General features: G+C 35.9%; 1 protein-coding gene across 19 annotated transcripts in view; it reads right to left on the bottom strand.

The window, feature by feature from the left end:
* The window catches only part of TTN (titin), a 287195-nt gene that overhangs the window by 103008 nt on the left and 162714 nt on the right, over positions 1–21473 (bottom strand). For 18 of the 19 annotated variants that reach the window (XM_060152541.1, XM_060152543.1, XM_060152548.1 and 15 more), the window contains 28 exons: positions 21316–21399; positions 20244–20327; positions 19924–20004; positions 19357–19431; positions 18810–18923; positions 17388–17456; positions 14909–14989; positions 13941–14012; positions 13224–13316; positions 12509–12571; positions 12072–12161; positions 10216–10266; positions 9267–9668; positions 8815–9093; positions 8292–8567; positions 7990–8129; positions 7236–7362; positions 6880–7143; positions 6322–6588; positions 5918–6181; positions 5690–5829; positions 5404–5530; positions 5020–5286; positions 4627–4893; positions 3523–3789; positions 3291–3430; positions 2740–2866; positions 1805–1947 (listed from right to left, as the gene is read on the bottom strand). In XM_060152541.1, the coding sequence (XP_060008524.1) occupies positions 1805–1947; positions 2740–2866; positions 3291–3430; positions 3523–3789; positions 4627–4893; positions 5020–5286; positions 5404–5530; positions 5690–5829; positions 5918–6181; positions 6322–6588; positions 6880–7143; positions 7236–7362; positions 7990–8129; positions 8292–8567; positions 8815–9093; positions 9267–9668; positions 10216–10266; positions 12072–12161; positions 12509–12571; positions 13224–13316; positions 13941–14012; positions 14909–14989; positions 17388–17456; positions 18810–18923; positions 19357–19431; positions 19924–20004; positions 20244–20327; positions 21316–21399 (4454 nt within the window). The remainder of the gene's footprint in view (positions 1–1804; positions 1948–2739; positions 2867–3290; positions 3431–3522; positions 3790–4626; positions 4894–5019; positions 5287–5403; positions 5531–5689; positions 5830–5917; positions 6182–6321; positions 6589–6879; positions 7144–7235; positions 7363–7989; positions 8130–8291; positions 8568–8814; positions 9094–9266; positions 9669–10215; positions 10267–12071; positions 12162–12508; positions 12572–13223; positions 13317–13940; positions 14013–14908; positions 14990–17387; positions 17457–18809; positions 18924–19356; positions 19432–19923; positions 20005–20243; positions 20328–21315; positions 21400–21473) is intronic. The other variant, XM_060152562.1, reaches the window with a different exon arrangement.

The raw sequence follows: 21473 nt of genomic DNA, 5'->3' as shown, positions 1-21473 counted from the left end.
ACATTTTAATTTCAAATAGCATAGTTTTTATATACACTACTATAAATAAAATAGATAACTAATAATGACCTGTATAGCACAGGGAACTCTACTCAATACTCTGTAATGGCCTATATGGAAAAAGAATCTAAAAAAGAGTGGATATATGTATGTGTATAACAGATTCACTTTGCTGTACACCTGAAACTAACACAACATGGTAAATCAACTATACTTCAATAAAAATTTTAAAAAGTAAAAAATAAAATAAAATAGTACAGTTTTTACATTAGAAATAATGACTGATCTTTAATAAAAGCTCTTAATTTGAGCAAAAAATATTTAGTAGCAGAAGAATAATATCATTTGTCCTTAAGCAGTGTTCCTTTATTCAAATCATGTCTTTATAGATCTAGAAAGGATTTTGAAGTCAACCAAGTCTCTGCCTTTAGACATGAAAGCAGTTAAACCACACTTAATTGGACAAATGTATATTTTTCAAAAGCAAACTTGAAGGTGGAGATGCTTCCATCACCCAGGTCAGTATTTAGAAGACCTCACGGTGAGGACAGTTTCCTCATATTAAACTTAATTCTCTTGCTGCAATTTGAACATATGGCTGCTTTTTCTATCCTTGGTAACAAAGGAGATCAACTGGTCGTTATTGTCAGTATAGCAGGCAGATTTTATCTCTCAGATGACTGTTAACTGAATCACCCTTCAATCACTTTGGCAGAATACTAGTTTTTTGTTTGTTTGTTTGAGAGCAGTTGTTCAAAGGCATTTTCCTTCTAATACTTTAATCAACGTTGTGGCTCTTTGTTAAACTGAATCCCTTTTAAATTACGTTCCTATAATTCTTAACAGCTTGATTTAAACTGAGAGCTTGATGACACATTTGATACTCTTTCTAAAAATATTGAAAAAAAACTGACAGAGAACAATGGAATACCCTGTCCTTTCTTTCCAACCCACGTTGGGCATTTTCTATAATTTTATTTCAAGAATTCAAAATTAATGGTGAATTATAAAGATAATTTAGACACACACATTGTCTTAGGGGGCAAAATACAGAGCTCAATTTGGGTAAACTGTATTTTGGGCCTATCTGAATAATCACTCTGGTTTTTCCTTACGGGTGAAATTTGGGGTAACACCAGAAGCTAGTTATTCCCTAAAACTTCTTAAAGTATATTTGTTCATACATGTGGGTAATCACAGAGCCCTTCTTTCTTGCCAGCACCATCCGTTGCACTTTAAATAGTCCACTTGCATTCCAGAATTGGCACAGCTCAAAGCACTTGAGGGTTAAAAATAGCTTTGGAGAAATGCTTGAAGAGCAGATATCTGCCCAGAAGTTATCTCAACTACTTGATCCACTGCCTGAAATGGAATTTCCATCCTCTCCTCTTAATCTTCTAATATGCACAACACTAGATAGCATGGAGAGAATTAGCCATAAAACTTAAATCTGTACCCTCGTTAGCACGCATCGAATCAGAAAGCCTTTTTGATCCTTCCTGTCTTTCGATGAATTAAACTGTCACTGATAGCTAATGAGCGTTTGCCTTTTCTTCAAAAACCTAAAACTTGATCGTACTTAAAATGTTAATTTCCATTTCAGTAAAAATATCATCAGGTTAAACCCAACAAAAATGAGAAGAATCTGCTTTACAACTTCAGCAGAAATCAGGCTTGAGTAGGGAAAAGAAAGGGAAAGGGAGACGGATGTAGGGAAGCAAAGAACAAGGAACACACACGTGAGGATGAAAGAACTGAGGGAAAAGGAAGAGCAAGGCAAGGCAACCGCACTCCTGCTTCTTACCTTATCGCTGGGCTCTAGTTTCTTCCCTCTGAGGTACCATTCCACTGGGATATCCTCATAAGACAGCTCGCAGTGGAAGGTGGCTGTTTCTCCTGCAGTCACTGTGACATCCTTCAGAGGCCTCAGAAGACCAATGACTCGTGCTTTGCGAGAGGAAGGAAAAAGCTTTGGGTGACTCATTTTGTAATTCCAAAAGGATAAATACAGATTTAGTTATTAATCTCCCTGGTTGCTTTCTTCAAGAAGGAAAGAGCCACAGGACTGCCCACTGTTCTCACTCCCATGTGAACATGGCCCCTTGGTGCCCAGAAGGGGAGAGCTAGTGGCCTGAGAGTGGGTATCTGTAGGGGCCCTTTCGTTCTGATATATACAAGGTCAGCAGGAAATTAGTGCTGCATCTGTCTCTGTGCCGGGCGTCAAGTTCCTCTTGCTACGGAAGGTATGCGACTTCCAAAATAACCAAGCCTCTGATTGGGAGAGGACAAGGGCCGCTCAATGTCATAGCCTGCCCAACCCATAAACACTTTTGCACCTTCCAAAAATGTTAGCCTGAAATGAGTCTGAAATGCCCACACAGCAAAGTTTTTCTTTATGGTGCTATACTTGTACAGCCACTTGAAGGATTTCTTTAAGGGTCTTTAAGTGTTCTGAGTTAGATTCTTTTTCTATGACTATCTACTTTGAGTGAAAGAATTACGAAGTGGGAGATTCTGACTTAATTTTCTTTTGTTCAAATGGCAAGGTCAGTGAAATTTCCAAAACTTTAGAATCTGAACCACAGTTGTATGAGGATGACAAAAAGTAAGTACAAGAAAGCCAGTTTCTATACTTTAATAATGTTTTCTAAGTAATTGAATAAATCCAATTAATTTCACTCACATCCATTTGCTGCAGAACTATACAATTTGTTTTCAGCAGAAACACATAACACTTACGTTTTACTCGGAGGTGGGCACTAGATTTAACATTGGCAGCTTGGAAATCTACCCCACCGGTCTGGTCCAGTCGGCAGTTGTGCAAAATAAGGAAGTGCATTTTGCCTTCTTCCTTGATCTCACACTCCTGTACCCAAAGAAAGAAAAATTTTCGTAGGAAGTCATCTTCTTTGGTATTTTTTTCTGAGGATATAATATCTTAATTAAAGGAATTTACAAATAACTGGTGAGGCGACTATATAATTTTGAGTTTTGTGAAAGAAAGCTAACAAATATTATTCATGAAGGCAGTGTTTATTTTAGCCACATCATTTTGAACCAACTAGCAGCATCACAGAATATCTACAGCCTCATACCACTGAGCTGGATCAAAAATACTGCAAGTGTACCTGTCCAAGCCCATTCATAGACCCTAATAGCTCTCTTTGGTTTGAGGTCTGGTAAAGAACCTGATATGTTTTAAATGCCTTGCATGCAGTCTGACTTTTCTCCTGTCCTTTTCTATTTCATACAGCTCCTCTAGGTGTTGACAAGTTCAGAAATAGCCTTACAGGTGTTTGGAGTAGTGCCTCTCCCTTGAGTTTCCAGTTGGCGTGGATATCATCTTCCGAGATTTCGGTTTCAAAGCGGGCCGTCTCAGTCTCCATCACCTCCACGCTGTACAGGGGTCGCACCAGTTTAATTTCCCGATCTAGAAAAAGTGCAGGGTCAGCATGTGTCATTGGCCTCTGGCAGAAATAACTCCAACAGCTTCAAGAGTGAAACTCGTGGCAATTTCCTTACCCTCAATCTCAAGCTTTCCTGAGGTCTTATCTGTCCCACAGTCACAGGTGTACTGTCCAATATCTGATTTCAAGGCTTTCTTTAGGATTAGCATGCGCTTCTTGCCGTCTGCCTTAATAACAGCATTTTTAGATGGCTTTATCTCCTGTCCATCTTTAAACCATTTCACCGGTGCACCTGCTTTGCTAATTTCACACTGCAGAATCACTTCACTTTTCTCTGTGCCAGTGTAATCTTGAAGCTTTCCTGTAAAGTATGGATCTCCCTCTGCAAGTAAAGTGTAAGTGAAAAACTTTTATTAACCACTTAAGGAGATGACAGTCTCTTGGAGAGTTTAAGGGGCAGCTCACAGAGGTCTGGGTATGTTTAGAAATTGCACCATGCTTCCACAAACATTTAACATGTTTATGTTCAAAAGTTCTCTAAAAGTTAGAAACAGAATCAATGCCTGGGATTTATCAAAATCTAATCCATCTATATTATATTTTGAAGTATTTTATTAACAGTAGTTTGAAAGACACAATGAAATTTAGCTTCAAACCTAATTATGTGTTCCTTCATTATTCAGATGAATTTTTAATTTCTTAGCAAATCTCTTATGCCTCGTTTACCTGTAAGCTTTCAGATTCACATTATTAGTCTTTCTTATATCAATTGTTTGCCTTTGATAGTTTCTATATATGTTAGACTTTATATATAATCTGCCTAATATTAAGGGCCCAGGAAAAACAATGAGCTTTATGAATGTAAGTTCTGTGATTCCTAGGGACTTGAAAAACATTTTTCTGAAATAATTTTGATAAAGTGAGGGGAGAAGAAGTGTTTATATTCCTATTTTAAACATGACAGGGCTCAATAATTAACTGAGTTTTAATTCTGATTTGAGATGGCTATTCTGTGAGCCAGAGTCTATCCCTTTAAAATCCTCATATTTTTAGGTAAAAGCATTTGAGAAACAAGCCTAATAATATATGTGATAGTTTCTTAAGGATAGGTGTTGCTTTCATGCAATATAACCCTTGAAAGAATTTTATATAGTAGATACTCCACAAAGTTCTGATGAATTGAATGCAATAAAATTAAATCGAAAAAAAAAGCACCTACCTAGCACAGTGAGTTTGGCTTCTGAACTTAAACCCATAGCTTCTACTTTAATTTGAGAGGTGTCATCAATAGAGAGGTCTCTGAATGTGATGGAATGGGTTTTCCCTTCATCATGCATTGAGACCAACTTGCTGGTATGCAGGCGCTGGTCGTTCTTGAACCAGCGAACACGAATGTTATCATGGGACAGCTCCACAGTAAACACAGCACTTTCCCTCTCTTTGGCTGTTACATCCTTGAGTGGGGTGAGGAATTTGAGTCGGATTCCTATCAAGAAAAGAAAAAAAAAACCCTTATTAAACCCTTATTAATTCCAGTCCTTAAAGGAGGATATATAAAAGCAAAAAAAAAAAAAAAGCAATTAAAGTTGGCCTATCTGATAAAACTGTTTACCTTCAATGATCAGTTTGCCACTTGTGTGCTTATCTTCAGCTTCAAATATGTATTTTGCTTCATCTTCAAAAGCAGCAGATTTGATCACCAGCGAATGCCTAGTGCCATCCTTAATAAGCTCAGTTTTGTCATCACCTGTGATTTCCTGGGTTCCTTTCAGCCAACGGTATGTTTTGGGCTCCCTGGATACTTCACACTCAAACTTAGCCTCATCTTTCTCAAAGACTTTAACATCACTGAGAGGCGTGATGAAGATAAGTGGCAATTCTGAAAAAAGAAGAGGGTGTGAATGAAGCCAGAATATGATTCCATTCATCAATTCTGGGCCCCATAAGGAAGCCTGGCAAAGAAAATACAGAAGGGTGGCTGGCAGGTGGAGTGTACCTTTCACTTTCAGATTGGCTGCAGATTTAGCGTTGGCGGCTTGGAAGGAGACCTCGCCTGTCATATCCAGCTGGCAGTTATAAAGGACCAGAATATGCTTCTTCCCGTCTTCAATGATTTCACAGTTCTGTTTGGAGTGAGGTTAGGAGGAAAGAGAAAGGAGAACATCATTTTCATCTCTGGTTATCCCTGCAAATAATCGAGAGCTTTCATACCAGAAATGTATCATTTCTCACCAACAACCAAGCAAGCCCCCCACCTGTGTGATCAGATCACTGTGACTTACAGGGGAAGCAGTTAAAGGCTCTCCTTTTAATTTCCACTGGCCATGGACGTCTGGTTCAGAAAGTTCGATTTCAAAGCGAGCTGTTTCACCCACAAACACTTCTACTCCATACAGAGGTTTTTCCACTTTTATTAGTTGGGCTGAAATTATACAGACTTTTGTTCGAATGACTGAACAAATAAACTGCAGGTTCAGATAGGGTACATTTAACAATTTTACGCAACTCACCCTCAACAGTGACATTTGCTTTTGTCTTGTCTGTGCCACAGTCACACATGTATTCGCCTTTGTCTTTCAGTTTTGCCTGTTTGATTTTTAAGATGCGGCGCAGGCCATCTGCCTTGATAGAGTATTTGGGTGAAGGTACAATCTCTTCCCCGTCTTTAAACCATTTCACTGGCACATCTTTGCTCACTTCACACTTCAGAATAATCTCATCCTTCTCGACTCCAGTCTTATCATGTAATTTCATAGTGAAGTAGGGATCGGCCTCTGTAAAAGACATTCAGCAGATGATCAGAAGAACGTGAAAATGAAAGGTAATTAAAGAGTTACAGGTTGCAAAATGTTTAACTATTACCCACTCCCACCATCCAAAAACTGGATCTTTGGTTATAGTTGGTCACATATACCTAAGACCTTCAGATTTGCTGTGGAGCTCAGGTCCTTAACCTGAGCTTTGATCTGGGATATATCATCCGGTGTCACTTCTCTCATTTCCAGCTTGTGAAGCTTGCCCTCCGATGAGATGAGTACAGTTCTGCTTGTGTGGAGTTTGACATCATTTTTGAACCAGACGACGTGCATTTTTTCATGAGAAAGTTCACAGACAAAAGTTGCTGTTTCACCTTCTTTCACTGTTTGATCTTCAAGAGGTGATATGAATTTCAATCTTATACCTGCAATGCAAGGTAATAGGCTCAGAAATACAATTTAGTTCAGAAATATTCCACTCTAATCTGTCTGGTAGAAAGAATCTCTTTCACATGGCATTTACTGAGTCACCTTTTCAAATGAAGCTCTCCTCCATTAAAAAAAAAATTAGGGGGGTTGTTTTGATGGCAATGTGAAAATAAAGTCATGGGGCCGATGGTCACTTACAGCTGTTAGAACTTGGTGTTCTGTCTTTAAAGTCAGATACTCATGTGCCTAACTATGGGGTGTTAGAGGCAGATCTCACCAGCTCTCACCTGTAACAAATAATCTTGCTGAGGTCTTCTTGCCCTCCACTTCAGCAGTATAGACCCCTTCATCATCAAACTGAGAATTATTGATGACAAGAATGTGTTTCTTTCCATCAGCAATGATATCAAACTTGTCAGATGACTTGATTATATCAGGCCCTTTAGACCATATAACATTTGCCTCTCGAGTGAGGACACATTCAAATCGAGCCTGTCGCTTTTCTGGGACCGTGACATCATTCAGGGGCACGGCAAAGTCAAGTTCGATTTCTGAAAATCAAACATTAAGAATGAGGTTTTTCAGAATGCAGAGAACTATAAGATGAAGTTGAGCACACTCCACGAGTTCTAAAGGCCAATACCTTTCACTGTCAGAATGGCAGTCGTGACTGCATTAAGTGCCTGGTAAAGAACTTCACCGGCCTGGTCCAGTTTGACTTTGAGCAGAGTCAAGAAGCGTTTGCCACCATCTGCCTTGATTTCACACGTCTGAAAAATGGCAGTTTTAGTTAGCATTTGAATGAGATAGAATGTTTCAGATACAGATTTCTACAGAGTCATAAAAATAACTGTAATACTACTAATAAAAATAAGGAAAAGTGTTTTGTCATAAAATTTTTTAAAAATTGCTGAGCTGTCCACAAATAATGCATCAAATTTCTTCCCCTCTTTGACACTTCAGAAGCTGGAAGTAACTCCATCATTACTGAACCAAATCTGAACGTCAAACCTGATTATAGAATGTAGTTATTTTATATGACTAACAACTTATTTTATTTTTATTGATGTATAGTTGATTTACAATGTTGTGTTAGTTTCTGCTGTACAGTAAAGTGATTCAGTTATACATATGTATACGTTCTTTAATGTTCTTTTCCATTCTGGTTTATCACAGGATATTGAATATAGTTCCCTGTGCTATACAGTAGGACCTTGTTGTTTAACCATTCTATATGTAATAGTTTGTATCTGCTAATGCCAAACTCCCAATCCATCCCTCCCCAATCTTGCCTCCCCCTTGGCAAGTCTGTTCTCTATGTCTGCAAGTCTGTTTCTGTTTTGTAGATAGGTTCATTTGTGTATATGACTAACAACTTAAAATTAGAAATTACTCACAGGTGAGGGTCTTAGAAGTTCTCCCTTCAGTTTCCACTCTCCGGGAATGTCTGCCTCTGAGATTTCTGCTTCAAAGCTTGCACTTTCTTTCTCATAAATGGTAACATCCTCTATTGGTTTAAGCAATTCAACTTCACGATCTGTATTGGTAAACGATGAAATACCATAAGGCTTTCAACAACCTAAAGATGCTTTTGTGTGTGTGTGTGTGTGTGTGTGTGTGTGTGTGTGTATGTACATTGTTTTGCCTCAGGTTCATATACAACACTTATCTTTGAAAATAAAAGGTAAGATTTTTATACCTCCAAGTGTCAGCTTTGCAGAGCATCTTTTCCCTTCAATTTCCACTGAATATTCATCAATATCTTCTGGCATAGCATTCTTAATTTTGAGGTGTATATGATTTCCATCTCTTACTATCTCAGTCTTATCAGTTGGTTCCAAGGGGATTTCATCATATCCTTTGAACCACTTAATGTTTGGAGTATCCTTTGCTATGACACAGGTGAAAACAGCTGTCCCCTTGGGTTTCACATGCTGATCTCGGATGGGTTTCACCAGCCAGTCTCTAATGACTTCTGTATGACAGTGAGGTCAGAAAGATAATTATGATCTGAACAAGTAATACAAATAACTTCCTTGGTAAATTTCAGAAATAGGAAAAAATTCTCAAAACTGGACATGATTAATCTGTTATGATTTGATATTCCCCCCCTTAGATAAGGTATAAGACTACTGATATCCTGATACTGGGAAATAAAATTCTCTCTTCTCTTTTCTTAATATAATAATAAGTAGAACTAAATTTCCCAGCCAAGTACTAACCTACTACTTTCACGCAGGATGAGCACTCCAGGTTGTTGGCGTTTTCCACAGTCACTGTGTACGTCCCTGCGTCGGAGTCATCTGCATCATTGATGGTCAGGGCCCGCATCAAGCCAATGATGCTGGGCACAATTTTGCCGGGTTTCTCCACCACAATCTTGCCATCCTTCCTCCAGACCACATCACGTTCTTTATTTAACTCGCAGCTCAAGTACAATGGCTGTCCTTTGACCACTGTGACTTCCTCTTCAAGCGTTTTTACAAAACGCACAGGAAGTTCTGTGGAGAATTGTGGTATTGAGAATCTGCAGAGACTTTTCAATATGTACAATCTTTTCAATGAAATAAAACTTGGAAATAAGAGGTTTTGTCTAAAGTGACAGTAAAAGTTGCTATTGAGGTTTACTGTGTTAAAGTTTAATACAGACCATATTCATAAGACTGGAAATTACCTTCGACAATCAGTTTCGCAGTGGAGGTCTTTTCCTTATTTCCCAGACGTAAAACACAGGTGTATTCGCCAGCATCAGAAAGCTGAACATCAATGATATGCAGCTTTCTGTCTTTCCCATCAGCGATGAATCTGTGCTTTGGGCTCTCACGGATATTGCTACCATCTTTCATCCAGCTTGTAACTGCAGTGGAGGGGGAGACTAAACACTCAAAGATTGCAGAAGAGCCAACTGACTCTGCTTCAGTCAAAACAATGTCTTTGATTTCTTTCACAAACTTCAGTGGCACAGCCTTCAGCTGGTAGGTGAACGGAGCTTCGGCAGGCGGTTTCTCTCCACCACTTCCTGGTCTTAACTTTTTCCTTTCAGCTTCTATTGGTGAAGGAGTCTTTTTGGCTACACCTAATTCAAAATAAAATTAAAAGTTGAATTGGCATTTCCATAAGGGTCAGAAAGTGCATATCTGGCTGTCTGCTGGATGAAACCAGTGATAGAGTGACCAGAAGACAAGAAGACTAGGCAACTGAAAGGTCAACTGAAGTTATCCTGCTTTCTTTCAGAAAGAAAATGAGGTGGCATAAGGAATCCATGAATAATAAACGCTCTTCGTGTTCTCAAGTTTTAAAGCCAAATATATAATGTCCAGATTAGCGTCTAAGTATTTTATCTGTCATGTATAAATATCATGTATATGAAGAATGAAACTAGGAACTTATAGGGTTTATTATGCTAAAGTATATATTTTATATATGTATGACCCACTTGAATACTATTAGAGGTATATTAGTTGCAATATCAGAGGACATACTAGTTTTTGCAGAATCAATTAGAAGTCATAAAGATTGATGTAAATTTTGAATTTTTTCCCCCTCTTACAGAAAGTTTCCCTTGAATGTAAAGTTTCCCAGAGCGAAAGGTTACAACTCAGGTACAGGGAAATGAATCTTACCTGTGATGGGAACTTTTGGCTTGGCAGCCTCCTCTTTCGGTGCTTTGGCTTCTGAAATAAAAGTAAAACTCAGCATTTAAACAATTTCCAGACTTATTTCATGCTTAGTAGTAAACCACGTGGGATGAGTCATGCTCTTTATTATAAATATTAATGCATAAAGAAAAAGTTAGATTTATAGGACTTCCATGGAGAATATTCGGATATTTCCAAGAAGGCATATTCTGAGAATGATGTGACCAAGCTAAATTGCCAATGTTTTTAGAATTAAAAAATTACCTTCAGCAAGTAATTCTTCTCCCATTTCTGGAAGGCTTACTCTTTCCTTGTGAAAAAGAGTTTTATTCTTGCCCAGCTATGTAAAGTATTTTATATGTTTATGTATGTGCTGGTTGCGTGAACCAAGGAAATACGTTTTTGTCAACAAGGAATCAATGTAGGCAAAAGGGAAATGACCCAGAAGTTACTAAAGGGCTTTCTTTATTAAGTTGGGCAGATAAATCCGGAGAAGACTAAAGAAAAAGAAAGGGTCTATGTTCTACAAATGCATGGATTCCTTTGAAGATTTACTTAATTAGACAATGAACTAAGGCAGAACCAAGACAGTTCCTACACTTAGAGTTTAATTCAGCTCACTCAGGGGCAGTATAAACTGTAGAATCAATTCCCTAGTGTCAGGCCCTGGGGATGTGAGAAAAGCTGTAGTTTTACACATACTTAATCATCTCAATGGCAGTTATCGTCTTTTTCTGAACTAATCAAAGTTATCACATAGAAATCATAAAAGCTTAAAAGAATAATGCCCAAACCACAAATATCAGTGACAAAATATGTTAATATAAATATTAAAATTAAACTACAGCCAGAAGAACACAGTATATTGTCTCATGTTATTAAACACAATAAAAACCCAAATATTTCTATAGGGCTTACTATGTACCAAGCACTGTGCTAAGTGTTTTGCATATATTTAATCCTCACAATAATCCTAGTAGGTTGTTATAGTTATTATTCTGATTTTACAGACTAGGAAATTAAAATTTAAAGAGATGAAGGAAGTAGCCAAATATCAAATAGTTAGGACGTGTATTTATCAATGATCAATACATGTCAAATCATTTTTGGTTTTGAGATTATCACCTAAGTGATGAACTACTAATAGTTCATGTACAATAATAAGTATTTTGTTTGTACCTGAGATAGCTGTATCACTGAGTTAGTACGTTTAAGAAAATTATTATTGATCTAAATTCTTATATAGATTTAAAGGCTGAACTATGCAGTCCTGTTTTCTTTTTCCTGTTCATTGTGGTAAAATATACCTAACATAAAATTTGCCATTTTAACCATAAAATGTACCATTTTAACCATTTTTAATGCAATTTAATTCAGTTGCATTAAGTACATTCACAATATTATGCAACTATCAACACTATCCATTTCCAGAACTTTTTCATTATCCCAAAATGCAATCCTTTTAAAAAATGAGAAATGATTCCTGCAGGGCACATGGGAAATTTGAATCTCCATGGGGTTCCTATATGTATGTCCTTAGAGAGTATCTGTACATCTTAATTTTCATCAGCACTGAACATATTCATTACTTAATCTCAAAAGCATATAAAGAAATGGTGTTTTGCAGGAATGTACATTTCAATTGAAACACAATAGGCAGCCATGGGTGAGAGATTATGTTGCTATAGATTAGCAGATGAAGAAAATTTAATTGAGAATTTATATAAGCTCCCACAATTGAAATGATGCCTATGTTTCAACAAAAAGAGAGCTTGATTTTTAATGAAGTTTTTATTAAGCCATCAAAACAAACAAGCAAAAGAAAACCACAGAATAAGTACCTGCTTTCTCTCCAGCGACTGGCACCGTCACTGGGGCAGCGATAGGGGCTGGTGTGGGCTCCAAAGGAGGTGGTTTGATTATTTTCACTTCTGTAGAAAGATGTCCATTGCATTAATGTATCCTTTGTCACTTCCTAAAACATCATTTGGTGGCCTATTTGCCTTCTCTGATGTAACTTTAAAATCTCCTAATAACTGGTTTTTCAGAGAACAATATATTCTAACTATAATAAAATCTATATACAATATATAATATATTTGAATATATATAACATATTATATTAAATAAAATATAGCATTATAATCTAATAATACATTGGGACATTAGAAATCATTTGATGCATGCGGACTTTACTTCCCTTTTTCTTATTAGCTACACATTAATTGTGTGAAACATGAAGGAATATGCTGTCGACATTGAGGATAAGCTTGCTTACCTGGTTCAGGCTTTGGTTTTGGCTCAGGTGCAGTGAGAGGTATTGCTGGCTTAATTTCAGGCACTAAAACAATTCACAGTAATAAGCAGATTATCACAGTATTTTTGAAGTTTTTCACAAAGTCAAACCAAAATTGGGCATGTTTAACATATCTTGGAAGGTATTAGAACTTGTACACATATAGTCACCAAATCAAATACTCCAAGTTTATTTTGCATTTTAAACAAAATACTTAGAAAATATAGTAAGGCAGTTTTACTGGTTCTAATGTTGTTTTTCATCTCATTGCCCATAAATACAATTGTTTTAGTTTTTAAAACTTAGTAATTTGGGCTTCCCTGGTGGCGCAGTGGTTGAGAGTCCGCCTGCCGATGCAGGGGACATGGGTTCGTGCCCCAGTCTGGGAAGATCCCACATGCCGCGGAGCGGCTGGGCCCGTGAGCTACGGCCGCTGAGCCTGTGCGTCCGGAGCCTGTGCTCCGCAACGGGAGAGGCCACAACAATGAGAGGCCCGCGTACCGCAAAAAAAAATATTTAACAAATGGGTGGACATGAGGCAATTGCACATGAGAGTGAAATGGTAAAGAAAATTAAGCTCGATGAGATGAGCAGATCAAGGTCATGTGTTCAAATCTTGATGCCAGTGTAATGATATTTTAATTGATGCATATTTATATTTTTAGAGACAACTAAGAAAATGCCAGAAAGTTTGTACCTTTTGCTGGTTCAGGAACTTTCCTTTCCCTTTTGGTAACAGTAGCTGGAGGTGCTTCAACCTCTTCAACAGCTTTTGGAGGTGGTTCTGGCACTTTAAGATAATAAGATGATTTTCTAGCGTTATTTTAGGATTTGACTCCTTCGAAATCAACTGATCTGAAATAATCAGATCAAACTTTTTGCAAAAGCTCTACTGATGGCTTAAAAAAACCCTTATATTCTATCAATTAATTTCTATTTTCTCTTCTTGACTCTGCTTCAATTTATTTTTCTTTCTTTTATTTCACCTATACTTGCCTCCCAACTCCATTATCTCTCCCTTTCTAAATCGCTTCAAAATAGTTCCAAATATACTCTTTGTGACTAGGCGAATGATAAAAATCAGCCCCCTTAAAAGCCCCCAAATTTTATGAAACATTTCTGACACCTTCCCATGAAGTCATTTTGCAGCCAACTTGATTATTTCACAACTGTTTCTACTGGAAAACTTAAGTGACAAAATAATAATAATGAAGTTCAGGGAAATGCATGAATATATTTGAGAACTATAAAAATATTTAAACAGAAAGCAGACAATGGAAAACATAGACTATGTGACAGATGAAATATGAAGCTACATTTATATTTAAATGCATTTATGTTTACAAGATAAACTTTTTGTTAAATGTCCATTTTGTTAAAAGATAATTTCACAAATTGTTACTGAGATTCCTACCTGCAGGTTTTTTAATTTTTTCTACTTCTTTAGGTTCTTCTTTAGGTTCTTCTTCAGGTCTCTTTCTTAGAACTTAAAAGACAAAAACATATGTAAACCAAGACAAACAAATGAAGATGTTGAATACATTTGACAAATGCAAATAATGTACAAAGCAAGGAAAGTGAAAAGCATGCAACCTAGTGCACCGGGGAACTTGGTATTTACACTAAAAATGCTTAAAAAAAAATCAAAGGTTGTTACGTTAATTAAAACAACACTCAGAGTCACTTTATATCTATGTAGATAGTCTGTTCAGAGTTAAATCCCTGGTAGAAATGACCCAAACACAAAATGAATAATTTGAATAGCAACAAATTCTAATCACAATCCAATGTCATAATTTAATGAGAAAAGAAGCATTTAAGTAAGTATAAAGTTTACTGAAGTGGAGCTGGCCAAAGAAATGTAGCCTAGAAATAAGTAATCGTATGTGAAGAAAATGTTAGAATTTGACTCTTCATTCAAATATCTTGTTTCTAATTCTTTAATATTTTATAAGTCAAAAAAAAGTTCAGGTTTTAGAAAATGTTATTTATTAGTTGTGGTAATCCTGTGTTACACTTTTTAAAACTGAATGCTGAGTTTAGCCTTAAATAGTTTGGTGTAATTTAGAGTATTTAAGAGGTTTAGTGTATTTTACTACATAATTTGATTATGAAAATGGCAGCTACGGTCATTAGTTTAGAATATTATCAATTTAGTCATGTCTATTAATGTTGTAAATTTCAAGATACTCTGCTCACAAAATTTGTCTTCCTTTAAAAAGATGGAAATGATTACATTTAATTTTCAATACAACTACAAATGAATTTTGATAAATTGGGAATCTAATTTAAAAGAAAACCAAAGGACAGAAACATTTTGTAAGCTTTCAAGTCTTTTGTGTGTGTATTTGAAGCTGATATAACAGTTAAAAAATACTATACCGCTTTTGAGAACGGCTTCTTCCTTTGGTTGAGGTTTAGGTTCAGGAAGTAATTTGCGAACTTTCTTTTCACCTCCAAGCACTTAAAAGAATATGATTTAAATTTTGAAGTGAATTCATATAAAAAGTAAATTTCAACAAGAAAAATGTCTCTTTCAAAACTAGTAACTACTGTATAAGTAATAATTTTTGTTACATATAAATATCACAGAATTTGAAAGCAAAGAGTATACTTCAAGTTGTTTTCTCTGCAAACATCTATATAACCTTGTGATGAAATTCAGTTGCATTAACTACAGGCAAATATATTCATTCATCTTAGAAGTGTCTATATTGACTTTATGAATCTTTCATCAAATACAAGGTTCTTGACAGCATCTTTGCCCCAATCTGCAATTGTAGATTGCCCAAATCTACTCTGATATCTCCCCGACCATCAACTATAGTAGGTGTTAGTGACATTATTCAATCTTCTCCACTGATGAGAGAAGAAACCAAAAGTATCTGGAGTTTGATAAGTTTCTTAAGAAGCATCCTTTCTTAAGGTCCCCTTTTTGAACTAATACTAACCTGAAATTATAGAACTATAGAATTTGAAAGCTGGTGTTAGAGCTTATTTTTAATGAATAAGTAAATGTTCTTGAATTTAAACTAAAACGGACCCAAGGAATTCCAAATTAATCCCATCTTTAGTGAATATCAAGCATGGCAGATGATACTATATACAGCAGCCTCCTATTACTACTGTAGCCCTAATGGTTTTGAATGGGAAAAAAGAAAAAAGAGAAACACTTACTGATTACTGAACCATTTTACCTCTCTACTAATGTCAATTAAAATCTAATTTAGGGCTTCCCTGGTGGCACAGTGGTTGAGAGTCCGCCTGCCGATGCAGGGGACACGGGTTCGTGCCCCGGTCCGGGAAGATCCCACATGCCGCGGAGTGGCTGGGCCTGTGAGCCATGGCCGCTGAGCCTGAGCATCCGGAGCCTGTGCTCCGCAACGGGAGAGGCCACAACAGCTAGAGGCCCCCGTACCGCGAAAAAAAAAAAAAAATCTAATTTAAAGCATTATTTATTGGTATCATGTAACATTACATTTGCTCACACACCTACAATCTGAATTCTTAGCTATTTCTGAATTTCCCATTTGGTGCTTTAAAAAAGACATTTGCAATTCATTAAAAAGTTTTTGTTTTATGTGAAAACACAGCCATGCCTGTCTCTTACTTAAAAGTTTAAACATGCAGAAGGGAAATATGTAAATATTTCACTTTAAATAATGACTTTTTTCTGTCAAGTACTGATATTTTAAGTAAAATTTCACAGTTAAACATTAAATTTTTTTATCCATGATAAATTGTGCTGGCCTTTGATACTATTTTCAAGTTACCAATATTCGTAATGTAAACCATTTTCGTTGATCAAACTGGAGATGCCCATGCATTTAATTAACATAAGTTGGAATGGCATAATATCCTTTTCTTATTTAATGGATATAGTGAAAATATATCTTTGTATTTGTTTTTCCATATTATTATTTTATTTTTAAGATCTTACTGACATATGAGACTCAGGTGTAGAACACACCACTGTAGTTATTATTTTTAAAGTCATTATATGTCATTACATGTCATTTTAATATTTGCGTGGCTTTGTAATAATCCTTTACTGGTTAACATCCATAGTAATATTATTTTGTAATCTCCATTTTATAAATCAGGAAATATACATTCAGATGGGTGATTTTTCCAAAATTCCAGAGTGAAACAAGAACAGATTCAACTTATGAGTCTGGATGTGTTAATTAAACAGAACACTGGTTACCCACCATACTTACTGGAAAAGTTCACAATTTTAATTTTAATAGATGTTTTATGATTCACTTATTTTTCTTTAGGGTCTAAGTTTAGATAGGGAAAAATATTGTTTAAAGAGAAATAAATTTTGAAAAAATGACCTGCAGTGATAATGAAATTTCCCTACAACATGAGATCTGTACACCTGAAAGAATGTCTTGGAGTCCATGAGAAAAAAGAGATAGGAAAGCCACAAGGAAATCCCTATGAATCACCTTAATAGTATAGAAGGAGAACAGGACTTATTTTTAGTGCTTATAACACTGGCTAAAATATTGTTGTTCAGGTGAAATTGCAAAGCATTTTAATCTAAGACATGTCCTGATATTAATGTCAGCTAACCAGTAAAATTTAATATTTTTGAGTTTAGGAAAATGCAAGGAGACATATGTAGATGAGACAAAGAAAAAAACATCTACTCAGGAATGTATGAAATTGATGGGAGACAAAGAAAGCAATACTCATGAACCAGGACCACAAAAGCTACAAAAATACAAGAAATCAATGAGACTACTCTGATTATTTTAAAAAAGGAAAGAAGAAGAACATTCTAGAAAGCAGGAAGAGCAAGGAGTCAGATGAAGGGATACTGCATATGAGTGTTTTCTAGACTGTGAAATACCTTTCAGAGGTGTAAGCTCCACTGCTTCCGGAACCTCAGGTTTTTCAGGAACTTTCTTCTTTGAAATAGCTTTAAAGAAGATGATCTTACTTTCATTATTTGCTTATTTAGTCTTATCTGAAGCAAATGATTAAATACGTGCTCTAAGAATCAAAACCAGGCTTTGCTTATAACTCAAAAGCATTAATAACAGCCAAGAACAGCCACTGAAGAACATACAAGAAGCGTTCAAACCATGAAAACAGATTGCAGTTTTACTCCAAACTTGAGTAGTAAGTTAAAGTCTGGCTGAGAAGGAAGATAATTTTTGTTCTTTGCAGGAGGAAGAAATCTCCCTTTGCATATAAATTTTACATGAAGGGAAATGTATTTAAGTGTGTGTCCTCATGGAATATATTAACCAACAGATGTGTAGCCTTTTAAGAAGTGATCGATTTTTCTATGTCTGATTAAAAATGCCAGAAGCTTCCCCTACAGGCCAAGAGGGTTGTAGAGAGGCAGGAAAGAAGTTTTACCATGGAAAATTCTGGCTTTGTGTACATGTGTAGGTGAGTATGGGAAAATGGCTCACCTAAGATTATATCTAGATTACTTTAGATTGGGAAATCTCATGAAATCTCATGACACCACAAATAAGACAACATTTTGTTGAAATAAAAAGAATAATATGATTTTGCTAGTTTATTTCAGCTTTTAAAGATGCTATTTTAAAAATTAAGTAATGTTGAATCAATTCAAAGAGAAACCTAAATGCAAAGAGAAAGAAAGGAAGTTTAACAATGGGAAGAGATGCTGGATATCAAATGTATCCATAATCGCTCTTTCTAGATATGGTGAGGACAACCACGGAACACAATTGGGTTTTTATTAAGTTGCAAAAAAGAAAAAAAGTGGGGAAGCAGTGCCAGAGTGTTCATATATCTTCCTTTCATGGTTTATGAACACATCAGCTGTTGGATGCCACAAATATATTATCTATAGTATATTTTAAAGCATATGTCATTCTTTAAGAACAAAGTTTTGGCTTTCGTATAAATTTGCTACTGCAAAATTAAAAATATCTTGCAGAGTTTTCTTCTACATTCCACATGCACAAGATCCCAAAGATATGCAGAGCAACCACGCTTTGAAATCAGAAAATCCTTTCACCCCACTCTGCATGAGAAAGTTAGTTGGACAGCCCCTGGATTGAGATCGCCAGGATGAAGCTAACAATGGTGTACTTTCTGACTCTTGGGGCAGCAGGCATGGCCCAACAAGGCACCCAGGGCAGCATAAAACACAGGTCTCTATGGAATTCCCACAGATTGGTCATGTCCGAAAGTACATATTTTAAAAATACATTTCTTGCAAGTAACACTTCAGATGTCTGGATAGAAGTTTGGAGCAGGTTAATAAAACTTTGGAAGTGGCATTTTATACCTTTAAGCTGGAACATTTTCTCCTTCAGGTCTTCCTTAGGTGGAGCTGGAGGAGGAGCTGGGGGCTTTGGTTTGGGTTTTGGTTTCTCAATAACCTTCTTTTCAGGTTCAGGTTCTTAAAAGAGTATTTCAGGAGTATTAGTATAGGAATATGTTAATTGGTATGTGGATATACAGTATATTCAGTAGAAATTTTGGTATATTTATGAAGTAAAAAGTTTGCTTTTTTGGATACATATTATTGGTATCCAACATAAAACGTAAAAGTGTCCAGCATAAAATATAAGAATATCAACACTGTACATAGATAATGAGAAATACGGCACAGGCACTAATAAGAACAACAAAGGAAGCATCCATATAAGCCACATTGATGTGAAATAAATAGTACAAATGACATGAATACATAAGACTGAGATGCACATTTAAAACAGAATATCTTACATACAGGTGCAAAGAGACGTACTGTACACGTAGAACAATGCAAAACACATATGTATCAGATGAAGAATATGGTGATGAAGACTTAAGCCCAATTAACTGAATACCTTGTACTGGTATTTCTTCAGGCTGTGGTTCAGGTTCAGGTTCTTCAGGCTTAACATACTTTTCAATTTCACGTTCTTTAAAGAATGGTGACAAAGGATAAGAGACTGTAATGTAAAGTTCTTCACAAAGACTCATAGAAATTTCACATAGATGCAAAGATGACAGTCACAAAAACAAAAATACATGAATTCACTTACATAGAAAAAGAGGTAAGATTTCTATTTTCTTATACTCAAGCTTTCTACTGACTATCTGATGTATGTTGATGGCAAATGAGATGACTTTTAATATCTGACGTTGGGTTATCATTTGAGGATCCAATACAATTATTCCAGTGTTGTCTCAGTAAACTGTATCTTTTAGAATTTATAATTACCATCAAGAATAATCAAAGATTCTTCTTCAAAAGAAGTATAATGATTTGAAAAACAAAGCAGTCAAACATGTGCTAGAATGCTTTTATATAAAATTTCAAGAAGGAATGTTACCCTATAAATACTTTTGTATTTCTAACAGGAGTTTTCAAGAGATTTAAAAAAAATTATATTTATATAATATATATCTACCTTCAACAGGGGGAGTCACTTTTCTACCAATGGTTATGGATGCTCTTTCTTCATATATTATTTCCTCAGGAGACTCTTCAACTTAAAAAACACAGTGTTTTATATTTTAGACTGAATTCAGAATAGAATACTGCAACTGCTAAGTTTCAACATATCAACTTAGTTACACATTATAACATATTCTTCAGAAGACTTCAAAAATACCAATAATTTCACTACATAAGACAGACAACAGATAAATACAAATGATCCATCTACAACTAAAGCAAGATGATGAAGACAACTGTCATCTTTCCAAGATTTATAGAGCAGTCATGTACCTTGGACGGGTGGAGCTTCTGGTTCTTCAGGGGTAGGAACTGACACTTTCTCTTCTGTGATGACTTCCTTGGGAACTTCAGGCACTTTAAAGATATTGATTTTGTTTACTATTAAGAATTTAGAAGGTGTATAAGATACTGCAAAGAGCAGGCAAAGAATACATGGGAAAGTATTTCATCTTATAAGACTCTATGGGGAAACTGGCTTTGGAGGCAAGGCACTCTTTTTTATAAATGAGTCTTTGCAGTCTTCTTCATTTATTTCTCTTCCTCTGTGTACCCTTAAGTGTAGATGTTCTCCACTGGTCTACTTTGATGCTTTGAAAAATTGGCTCTTCATTCTTTGAGCAATCACTCCTGCACTCTCAACTCTTATTTCCATGGTGATAACTTCTAGATCTACATCTCCAGCCCTGATCTCCTTCCTAAGTTCCAGATGCATGTTCCCAACTTCCATACTTGAAAAGTGAACAATATATTTACTATCTTCTTTCTAATATTAATTTAGTTTGGGGACCCAATGAACCATCCTCATGGCTTAGCTTCAACCCTTACAATCATCTTGGGCTCCTCTATTTCCCTAATTGCTTTGAGAAGAGACACCAACTCAATCTCCACCTCTCTTAAATCCAATCTCCTTTTCCATCTCTATCACCACTGATCTTGTCCAATTTTTGAAGACCTTAAGTAACTGCAGTGGCTCTTTTCTATTATCATCCTTTTCTAAGAGTTTGAACTGCTGCCAGTTATCTGAAGCCCAACTCCTTTTAATTTATACACTGCTGAAGCTTCCTATTGCCCACAGACTAAAGTACATGCCTTATACTGGCATTCAAAGAACTCCAAAATATGACTGTCATCTTTATATCCAGCCTTATCTCTCAGGATAGGCTGGATTTCTCCTACTTGTCTGTCTCATTTTCTCTCTTTGTCTTCATTATTTCCCCCTTTTTTTCTGTAAAATTTGTTTTTGCATATACTTATACTTCAGTAATTTTTGCTCTAAGAACTACTATTAAGATGTGCAGACAGCATTCAGAGAAATACATATTTTTTTCTTCATGGTAGGTACCTTTTTCTCGCCGGACTTCTGGTTTTTTGGTAACAGGCACAGGTTCCTTCTTTACCGGAACAAGTTTCTTGGGCAGCTCAGACACTTTGAAGATATTAGTTTTATTTTTAAAAGAATATTTAAAGACATTGAAAAAAATGTTAAGAATAAAGAAACTA

This window comes from Lagenorhynchus albirostris, chromosome 6 (genome assembly GCF_949774975.1).
Source record: "Lagenorhynchus albirostris chromosome 6, mLagAlb1.1, whole genome shotgun sequence".
Taxonomy (NCBI): domain Eukaryota; kingdom Metazoa; phylum Chordata; class Mammalia; order Artiodactyla; family Delphinidae; genus Lagenorhynchus; species Lagenorhynchus albirostris.
The sequence above is the reverse complement of the archived record's forward strand: the minus strand, read 5'-3'. Positions and strand labels throughout refer to the sequence as shown.